The sequence below is a fragment of the Gekko japonicus genome, unplaced genomic scaffold (assembly GCF_001447785.1).
Source record: "Gekko japonicus isolate JY-2015 unplaced genomic scaffold, Gekko_japonicus_V1.1 scaffold431, whole genome shotgun sequence".
Classification (NCBI taxonomy): Eukaryota; Metazoa; Chordata; class Lepidosauria; order Squamata; family Gekkonidae; genus Gekko; species Gekko japonicus.
Genome location: NW_015162492.1, coordinates 465,181 through 475,996, shown reverse-complemented (window position 1 = coordinate 475,996; position 10,816 = coordinate 465,181). Strand labels below are relative to the sequence as shown.

The following is a 10,816-nucleotide window of genomic DNA, read 5'->3' as shown; positions in this document are numbered from 1 at the left end:
TCCTAATGTTTGAAAATGGCAAAATTTACAATAAGATATACATGTTTAAAAGAGGGGGGGGGAACAAATTTCCAGCCCTCCTCCAGTTTGCTGAGGAGGCAGAGCCAAAATGTGATTAGCCCCCAAACAAATCTACTGTGCCTTTTTTAGTGTTTTACACTGCAATTCTAAACAGAGTTATGTTGACTTCATTAGTGTAACTTTACTAAGGACTGCACTGTTAGTTTTCTAGCTCATCCAAGGGCCTGGAGCACAGCATAATGTGTAGAAAGCTGAGTCCAATCCAGTCACATTCTGATTTGTGGTTACAGTGCAACACAAAATTGTTTCAAACATGCCTGGGCCTATGGGGTTGGTGTGGGCGAGGTGCCCTCCTCTTTTGTACAGGCCTTTTGCTCAATGGGGGAAGATTAATTTTACTTTGGAGGGAGGGCAGGTTTCCTGTAGGCCAAGAGATGTGGTGTTCCCTCCCTCTACTCCTATTGGGGTTGGCTTTCAAGAATGGGGCAGAGAAACTAATGGATCTAACTGTTCTCCATTTTTTTGCTTGCAGAGGTCTCCGGGCAACAGCAAAAATCACATACCAAGCCGTACTGCTGGAGAATGTGGTATGCAGTCAGTGATGGAGAAGGCTTTGACTCTCTCACTAGAGGACTTGCATAGTGTATATTTGTATCCAGTCTTTTCACTTGTTTGTTACTTCTGTGGTGTGTAAAATTGCTTTGCAAGCCACTGGCTTGTTTCTGTATGTCAGCATGCAGTATCTAATGAGGCCATACTATAGGTGCGTGTGGATGGCATGCTATGAGCACCAGAGTGGGGAAGACTGGGTGGCATTAGGTCAGTCACTCTGTCACAGCCTCTCAGGGATGGAGGAGGGAGAACCGCATTTGCTTCTTGGAGGGAAGGTGGGATAAAAATGTGGGGAAAGCAGGGTGTGATCTGCTGGCTTCTTTATACTTCACTATAAGGTGGTTTCCTCTGGCTGTAGATACAACTAGATCTGTTAGAAACAGATGTTGTGAAATCTTCCTGTGTTTACGGATATGCGGATAGTCTGGACTCTTGCATGCTAAATGTTCCTTTGATCTTTACCCTTGCTGAGTCTGTGGATACATTTCTGCATGTTTCATTTCTAGGGGGTGACTTTGACCCTGTGGTCAACCTGTGGCCTCTCCCGGGGTGGCCTGTATGGAGAATGGCAGGGAGTCATCTGTACAGGAGAGAACAGTTCGAGAGTCCAGGTTTGTGTCTCTCTGAGGTGCTCTGCATAAAGATTTTGGACACAGGGGTCCTGGGAGGCACACAAGAGTGTGATGTTCCTCTCCCCGCCCGCATTTGCCGTAAATGTCATCATATTTAATGTTATTCATTAGTGATAATGTAAATTATTGGTTCCTTTCCCTTTTCTTTGACATTGCAGTTTCCATATCATGAGTTTTCTCAAAGGCCTCTGGGAGCTGTAGTTTTATGAAAGCGCAGCAAATTCTGTCCCTTCACAGAATTACAAGATTAGGGATCCAAGGCTAGGAAATTGGGCAGTTAATTTGTCTTGAAGTTTGGTGAAATTTATAGTGTGTACATGACTGGTGCTGCGGCAAGTAAAACATTTTTGCTGGCCCCTATAGCTCTTTTGAGCCATTTTAGCATCTCATTCATAGCAGAGCTTCCATCTGTAGAACTGAAATAATTAAACAGTATTATATTGCACTGAAGTACATTGTGTTATTATTCTTCTAGCTGTCAATGGATGACATTATTGGCTCTTATTACAGTTTTGGTAGATTCCCTTTACAGTGGGAATGTTTTACCCTTCCCCCCAATCTTTTAGGTCTCAGGTTGCATTGATAGTTCCAGTAGACATAATAGAACTATTCTGAAGGTATCATAGGTTGTTTTCCTTCTCCTCTCAAAAAACATCCCATCACCCTGACTCCTTAGAGTGCAATTGGCTACCAGAAAGGATAGGCCACCATTTCATATTTTATTATATTCTAATAAAGCTGAGAGCTATGTACTATAGTGGATACTTTCAGACTGGGACCAGAGAAACCTGGGTCAGGACTGGTCATCTTGGACCAGTCACACTTTTATACTAATCTACCCCACAGCATTGTGAGGATAAAACAGAGACTCTGTAGGCCTCACAGGAAGGGTGGAATGAAAACAAGACAGATAATTAATTACCTTATGGCTGCTTTTTACTGTGGCTTTTTAATGTTGCATTCCTTTTATATAACAACACTGCTACCTCCATGTCTGTTTTAGACTTATTTTTTAAAACTATCACTGATATTTAAGGGGGGGGGGAACCTAAGCAGAGTTACCCCTTAGAAATGTATAACTCTGCTTGAGGATGCCACTGTTTGTTGACGTTTATCTGGTCTTTGAGTCATCCTTCTTATATGGCCTTTGCAGAAGTACCTCCAGCAGCTATGGAACGCTATCCTGCTGATTGCTCTAATCCTGTGCACAGGAGTGATTGTGCAGGCGCAGCGGCAGTCCCGACATAGCCAGCTGGACCAAGACTCTGAGGTTTGTCCTCCACCACACCCCATCCTGCTCATTCAGAAGAAAGCTTGCAGGGCATTGCTGGAGGGGCCTAAACCTGGTTTTCCCTTTTGTAGCTGGACCTGAAGCAGCACATTGCACAGAGGCTGTCGGCCCTGAAAACCCGCCGTTACCACCCCGGCAAGCTGCCTCGGAGCTGGGCTCATGAGATTGACAGCTGTGCCATCTGTCTGGACAAATTTCACAAGAACCAGGTAACATTTGGCATGGGACAAGAATGTGTCTCAGAAAGCAGTAACATTAATATATAATTAATATATAACCATAACTTTAGACTGAGAATCCCTACGTGCCCCAGACCACGGTTTAAAAACCACAGAGCTATGTAGGTTGACTTGCCCCATGCCCCCACTTAGTTAGTTAGTTTTATTATTACGGTCTTAAGACCAGCATACAATATAAACATAATATGATAAAGAGAGAGAAAAACCCACAGAGATAATATACAGAGTAAAAATCTAAATGTAAAAACTTTTAAAATGCGTTTCCCGCAATCTAAGAATCAGTGCACAAAACTCAGGAACTAAATGTGTAATCTCTGCATTCTTATCTGATAGAAGCCAATGAAGCCTTGCTTTGTTTGTATTAATGTGACCAGTTATCCTATCAACTAATGGGGTGCCCCCACTTAGTTGCATTTAGAAGGTCCAGGTTCAGTCCCCAGCATCATCAGTTAAAAGGATTGCAACAGATGCTGGGGAAGACCTTTCTCTGCCTGGGACTCTGGAGAGCAGCTGCCAATGACAGAAGATGATACTAGGCTTAATAGACTTGGAACAGCGCAACTTCCTGACTTCCTGGTCTCCTTTCAAATGGGAGCCGGAAACTGTGTCTCTCCTATTTTTTCCTGTGTCCATGTGTTGAGCTGTTTGTGGTGCAAGGCTGGGCCTTATAACATGAGAAGCCATGTTGGATCAGGCCAGTGGCTCATCCAGTTCAACACTCTGTGTCACACAATAGCCAAACCACAGGTGCCATCAGTAGGTCCATCAGCGGGGCCAGAACTCCAGAAGCCCTCCCACTCTTGCCCCCCAAGCACCAAGAATACAGAGCATCACTGCCCCAGACATAATGTTCCCTCTATACCTCTGCTCCATCTGTTTACCCAGTCCCCTCTTGAAGCTGTAGCCACCACCACTTCTTGTGGCAGTGAATTCTACGTGTTAATTACTGTTTGGGTGAAGAAGTACTTCCTTTTATCTGTTCTAAGCTTACTGCTCATTAATTTAATTGTATTGTGAGAAAGGGAGAAAAGTACTTTTTTCTCTACCTTCTCTATCCCATGCATAATTTTGTAAACTTCTATCATGTCATCCCGCAACCATTGTTGCTCCAGGCTATAGAGCCCTAACCTCTTTAACCTTTCTTCACAGGAAAGGTGTTCCAACCCTTTAATCATTTTTGTTGCCCTTTTCTGCACCTATTTTCGGGTCTTGCCATGTACCTGGTGGGGGGAGTGTGTGTCAAATTAGATGGCAGCTTGCCCTTTCCCCGCTGATGACCTGACAAGCAAGGTGCCCAACCCTGTAGAGAGCAACCTGCTTAGTTTGCCATTTGGCTTGTGTAGCCCAAGTCTTCAGCACAGACTCTGTCCTCCTCTGCTTGCTTGACAGTGTCTTCGAGTGCTACCCTGCTTGCATGAATTTCACCGGGACTGCGTGGATCCGTGGCTCCTCTTGCAGCAGACCTGCCCCCTCTGCAAATACAATATTCTGGGTAAGATTCCCTGCCCACCCCTCACCTTCACTGTAGGAAAGTCAGCAGCCACCAAAATATTCTGTCCTGGTCCCACTTCTTCAGGTTACTAAGCCAGACCCACAGCTGCCCCCTCTTGCTTTCCATAGTCCTGCCTTGAGGAGCTGGGCGTGAGAACTGAGCAGGTGGAAAGGAATGGTGCTTCTTCCAAGCCTGCCTTAAAGTCCTTGAATTCCAAATGTGTTAGAGGTGGCTGTGATTATGTGGGACAAAGAGAACAAAATTTAATATATTCCTAGACGCAATATTTATTGTAGCTTCATACACTCCCTGGTTTCAAAACCCGGTTTCCAGGTTTGAACCTTGCGTTGAATACTGATGTGAGTTTGTTTGATGCGCTCTGCTATTTTATGATCCCACAACTTATTCTGGGTAGAAATGTCACTTAGGGTTAATCCTAATCATGTAGCTGCCTAGATCTGCACTACAACCAGAAGGTCATCCTCTCAGGCAGTTGTCAGGAGGTGGCAAAGCCAGGATGTTTTTATACTCCATATTTCAACTTTTTGTAAGACACACTTAAAAAAAAAAAATTAGGTTGATGGGAGGACACTTTGCACATGGTTAGAGGCATTTGTCCTTATATATTTAAAAATGTGTAGCTTCCCATCAAAAGGAAAGTGCTCAGTGCCTTTTTGGGAAAACTTTGCTCATAGGTCTTTGCTACAAACAAACTTGTTTTTTGTTCAGGAAAGAGGAACTATGTACGTTCTCAGTGGGTTTGTGCTACCCTTCCTGGGCTTACATGATCACCTTTCAAGAAAACAACATGACAATAACTACCAAAGCCCGTGTTTCTCTACCCTTTCCCCTTTCACTGCAAAACAGAGAAACAACAGCTGGTCTGAGACCATCACTTGGGAGGCAGGCGGTTAGTTCATCAGTCAACGAACGAGTGACCCTTGGGATCCCTGCTCTTCTAACAGAAACCCTCCTTTTCTCTGCTTTTCAGGAAATTGCTGTGGGGATAGCTAGCAAGACTGTGGCCCTTCCTTGAGGACTGTTCTGCCGGCACTCCAGGAGAAAGTGGTGTGGGAGGGAGACAGACCGTTGACCCCTGGAGCCTTTTGGATGGCAGCTGCTTAGGGCAGTGAGGAAGCAACACACTTAGCACTTTGGGCTTCCTTGAGATGGTAAATGTACGTATGTAAAATAGTGCGTTCATCTGTTCTTGGACCCAATTGTTTGTCTTCACTTTGGATTGAATTCGTTGCCCTTTTGGTGTGTCCAGTGGCATAGCCAGATGGTATGAGTCCTGCTGTACCAATAGGCTTGGCTATGACGGGGATGGCCTGGGGTCTCTTTCCTTGGGGGAATGAGACTTGGGCTGCTCCTTTTACTTTCACGGTCACTTTACTCAGAAATTCTGTGGGCAGGAAGGGTTCCCGAGGGGTGGGTGGTTCAGATGGATTACCAGTGCTTGCTAATTTATACTAACTTATTACAGAAGGGCCTGACTGTATCTGCAGGCTGAGCAATACTGTGGAGGTGCTGTACACTCAGCCCCAATTGAGTTGCAGAGTTCAAAGCACCACTTGGGCATGTAAAGCCCCCATACTAATAAAAACCAAGCAAGGAGCAATGTGTGCTGGTCTTTATGTCTTCCTTCCCTTTTATCGCTTCTTCCCCCTCAATATGAGAAGACCCTGCCTTTTGTTTATTTCTGTATTGCCTCTTGGCCAGGAGGCTCTCAAAGCTTGTCAAGGTCAGGCATGGACAGGGTGGGGAAGACAACAGGAATCCCCAAGTGGGACAGAGGAAGTTCCTCAGCACTGAACAGAGTCTCACTTGAGGGCCAGTTCCTACTTTCATTTATTCCCAGGCCTTCTTTTAAAGTCTAAATGTGCTGGATCCAGGATCCACCATCCCCTTTTGCCACTCCTGTTAAGGTTATCAGAGGAAACATTGTTCTAGGACAGTGACTGAAGCATCACGGAGTGTCATCTGCTGGTATAAGAGGGAGGGAAGTGTGTTTCTCAACAGACTGACAACCCAGGCATCCTTTATTTTTATTTTTCTGAATTCATAATTATATTTCAAAATGTTTACTTCTGTAGCATGAAAGTGTAAGAAAAGGCCATCCCCTCTGTTTTCTCTCTGTGCATGCTTCCTCACTGGAAAGATGCTAACATGAACTTGTGCAGAGATGCTATACGCAGCCTCCTTTCAGGACAGCTTATCATCTCAGGAAGAAAGTCCAGAAACTTGCTTTTTAAAAAAATTCTCAGGACACTGAATTCCCCCTCCTCCAGTTTTACTTTGTGATTTTTCTGGGCTTGGGCAGACTCCTGTCACTCCCAAGATCAGGTAAAAGTCTGGTTCTTTAGAGAGGTCAACAAAGGAATATTAATCAGCAGCTTCACCAGTGACTTTCATATTTTCCTCAGATTGAAGGCAGAGGAGAGGATGAACTAAGAAACACAACCTAGAGTATGCTTCTGACTTCTGGAAGAGAGGTTGCCAATGTGGGAAGGAGCTCCACTGGCTAGCAGTACTGCCCACCTTCTCAGCCATGGCATGTACTGGCAGAGGATGGAGCTCCATTCCTCCTTAGCAACTTCCCAGCCACCTGTGAAAGGCCCCCCCCCCCCCCCCCCAAGAGGACAGGACAGCCAGCAGCTTCTACCTACAACGGTCTTGGACATGATGGAATCTGAGGAGAAAGACCTCTCTCCTCTCCCCTGCCTTGTTTCCTCTGGTGCTTAAACAGCAATATGAGCTGCATACAAAGGCCTGTCATTTTTTTTTAAACTGAAACCTTATCTCCCTTTTTCTGGTACTCCTGAATATTCCTTTGAGTCACAGAAGGCACTGGAGGTCCTCTGTGGAATGGTAAAGGCGCCATTAAGTTCCTCTCCACTCCCTCAAAAAAATGTCCCGCCATTCAAAGAACATCTTTGTGGCTCAGACACAGCAGCTGCCTTTATAAAGCACTCCTCCCTTCTCCAGCCAACCACAACAAGCCCCTAAACCAATGATTCAGGAAGGGGTACGTGAGTCTGTTGCTCCCATGTGGTCCAGCCATGCATGCTCTTTACCACCAAGCTCCAGGCCCTGCCTCACTGCAGAATCCCAGTGATGTTCTGGGCAACCATCCGAAATCGTTCTTCTTGAGGGCTTTTATTTCTGGTGGTTCCGGGTGCAATGGGCCAGGGGCCTGCCCTTGCTTTTCCCCTTGTCTCTGGCATAGGTGCGAGAAGCTGTGTCCTCACAGGGAAAGGTGAACTGGAATGCTACCTTCTGGGCAGCCTGTTCGGAGGCGGACTTTTCCAGTGGGCTAGCACTTGTCCTGTGGGAGGCGGAGCTGTCTCTGCTGGGGGTACGGCTGCTCCGAGATCTGTTTTGAGCCCTGCTTCCTGGGCCAGCTTGATTATTAGGACACCTTGTCGATGTTCCCTGGAAACCTGTTATTAAACGTTGCCTGCAAAAGGAGCAAGACCAAGAACCAGTTGAGGAGAGGGCCTTCTCCAGTCCTGCCAAAAGCCTCAACCCTTCACAGGTTGGATAATCTACAAACCAGTCCACTCACCCTGTGGGAGACTGTACCGTGCTGTCTTCACACCTCGCTTTTGCAGACTGAAGCCACAGCTGTGTTGGAGGTACAATCTATGGAGACAGAAATGCCATGTTAGAAGGATTGTAGAGTTTGAAGTCACCTCAAGTCATACAGCTGAGGCCCGGAAATGGCAATGCGAAGTTTTCTGTTCAGGGTGTTCCCTGCAACGGGGCTCCAAGGTTTGAGAACAGAGACACAAGCCACACTGCATACATGACTCTGGTTGCATCGCTATGAGTTTGAAAGCTTTGTGTTATGTGAACAGACCACGCGAAGTCTTTTGCATACCTAACAGCTAATGGGTGATAAGGGGCTTATTAAAAAAGGAACTTGCTGGAGAAATTCAGGGTTTGGGCTGTGACACCCTTCATTTTGCAAGGGACAGAGAGACATCTGGAAGCAATTTGAGTTTGGACACAGTGGAGCAGACAGCTGAAAAGTTCTCAGCTGGAAATGGATAACATTGAAGCATCTTTAGGATGCAGTCGCTCTTTTGGGACATCTAGTTTGGGTTTGGCAGTAGTGCTGCTTGCTGTAAAAGTATGTCTGCTTCTACTGTGTTCTGCTTATATTTTTGTCAACTGAAATAACAAAGATATAAGCCTCTAGCTGCCACCGTTCATCCAGAGGAAACCAAATTCTAAAGCACCATCCCTGGACCTCTCACTGCCCAATACCCATGTGGCGGGAGTGCTTCTGTTGCTTAACCCTTATGTCTGGGTTGCCAACTGATGCCACACAATGCTCCTATGAGGTGTCTCTGAAGGCAGGGGCTCCCCTTCGGTGCTTTCTCTGGCACTGCCCACCTACTTTTGGTGCTTCCTGCTGCGCCACCTCCTTCATCTTGGCCACAGCAGTTCGGAGGTGTGTGTTTTCTTCTTCCAGGATGCTGATGCGGATGTTGTTGGCCTGCAGCTGCTTCCCCATGTCTTCCATGACATCCCCTGTGCCTGCAAAGAAGTATGGGGCCAGAGGTCAAGCCCACTATGTCTGCAAAAGGATCAGGCACTGAAAGGCCAACTGTATCGAAAAGCACATCAAGAAAGTCAGAGACCAGGACTTTGCACCAAGCTGCATCCATGGCAAAGGAGCCTCTCCTCCCCCTTAACCATTCATACCCTGAGCTAAGCCTTAGCTTATACAGCTGCCGCCGACATGGGGAGGGTCTTCCAACAGCCTGGCAAGCTACGACATCTGTTCATCTATTTGGTCCAGTATTTTCCTGACCCCTGACACTACACAGTGACAATGAGTTTGAGAGATCAACCAGGAAGTCCTGCCTGCTTCAAATCTCATTCCCTGGCCAGTGAGCCATAATCTTTCTCAGTCTTCTCTGCCTCCCCCAAATCTACAACAAAGCAATAATAGTTGTAACCAGCCTTGTAGGGTCATTGCAGGTATTACTAAGCTACTCTATATGAAAAACTCTGAACACTCTGAAGTGATACATATGTGACAGATATATTTTTCTTCACCTACTGACCCACCCACCACTTGAGCGAGGGTGGTGGTGAGAAAGGGGTGGCGTGGGGTTTGCCTTCAAGGGATCCGAACCCATGTCCAGTAGGCCCATGTACAGCCTAGCTTGCTCCCCTCATTGGCCAGCCGTTCCTTCCTTTCCCTTCTCCCATCAAAGCTCCATGAGACAATGCTCTTGAGCAGCAGAAATAGCTATGACTGAAAAGATGAAAGGTCTGGAAACAATTGGCTACTGCTAAAATAATTCTAGCATTCTTATCACAATTAAAAATGCAAGGCATCTGAGATTGAAAGTTCAGAATGTCAAGCTAGAAGACAGGTGATGGAAGATGCTTGAAGACCCTCCAAGATCAAGCACGCAAGAAGAATATGAAAGGAGGTCTTGATTCTACCTAAAGGGCAAAGACAAAGATGGTCAGAATATAGAATATTCAAAAGCCTACCCTAGCATAGCCTAGGCTAGCCCATTCTCATCAGCTCTTGGAAGCTAAGCAGGGTCGGCCCTTGTATTTTGATGGGAGACCCCCAAGGAATACCAGGGGTGCTTCACAGAGGCAGGCAATGGCCATCCTCCTATAAACATCTCTTGCCCTTGAAAACCCCTCTAGGAGGTCTCCAAAAGTCAGCTGCAGCTTGACATCAAAAGGGGGGGGGGACACGAAAAACGGCTACAGGATTTGTTAGTTCCTTACTTTCAAACTGTGTCTCCACAGGGAGATGAAGATCTGGGAAGTTCACCAAGAGTCTTTCCCTCTCTTTTAGCTCCTGGTTCATCTCTCCTAACTTTGATATAGTCCTTTGGAGCTCAGATACGGACTGCTCCATGCTCTGCTTTTCCTGCTGTGTTGTCTCCAAGAGTTCCTGCATTGAGACAGGAGGTTAAGCTTTCCAAACTTTCCTGGATGCCAGAGCCACAGAATGAAGCAACATTATGCATGCCGGTTTACTCAGATGTGCCAGGAGGAGATGGAGACTAAGACCTTGTTCTCATAACTAGAAGAGGGGGTCTTGTCTGTATCAGTGTGGTGTTGTGGCTGGACTAGGACCCACGTTCAAGTTTATACTCACTGTGAAACTCACTGGGTGACTTTGAGCCAGTCACATTCTCTCAGCCTAATCTAACAAACTTGTTGAAAGGATAAATTGGAGGAGGGGTGGAAAGGAAGAGGTAAAAAGAGCCAAAGAACACGGAGTCATGGAATGGAACACTCCTCCAAGCAAAACAGATTTCCTGCATATAGAAAACTAGCATGTCACGGGAAAGACCCTTCTCCCCACCCTGCTAATTTCCTAGAAAAATCACCTTTAGGTGGGAAGGGAATAGGGGAGCATTCAGCTGTGTGATCTTCATCTGCTATTTGATGTGGTACAGTCCAGACACAGGCATAGAGGAGGGGTTGGCAGCTAGATTTTGGAGAGGCCAGTTTTGAAGAGGTGTGATGTGGCAGGAGAGCA

General features: G+C 46.2%; 1 protein-coding gene across 1 annotated transcript in view; it reads left to right on the top strand.

Moving 5' to 3' along the window:
• The window catches only part of RNF215 (ring finger protein 215), an 11,453-nt gene extending 5,553 nt beyond the window's left edge, over positions 1 to 5,900 (top strand). Inside the window, exons 5-10 of the mRNA XM_015406030.1 lie at positions 554 to 608; positions 1,140 to 1,244; positions 2,419 to 2,535; positions 2,628 to 2,765; positions 4,185 to 4,287; positions 5,279 to 5,900. Of these exons, the coding sequence (XP_015261516.1) occupies positions 554 to 608; positions 1,140 to 1,244; positions 2,419 to 2,535; positions 2,628 to 2,765; positions 4,185 to 4,287; positions 5,279 to 5,301 (541 nt within the window). The 3' untranslated portion in view covers positions 5,302 to 5,900. The remainder of the gene's footprint in view (positions 1 to 553; positions 609 to 1,139; positions 1,245 to 2,418; positions 2,536 to 2,627; positions 2,766 to 4,184; positions 4,288 to 5,278) is intronic.
• Positions 5,901 to 10,816: the final 4,916 nt, after the last annotated feature.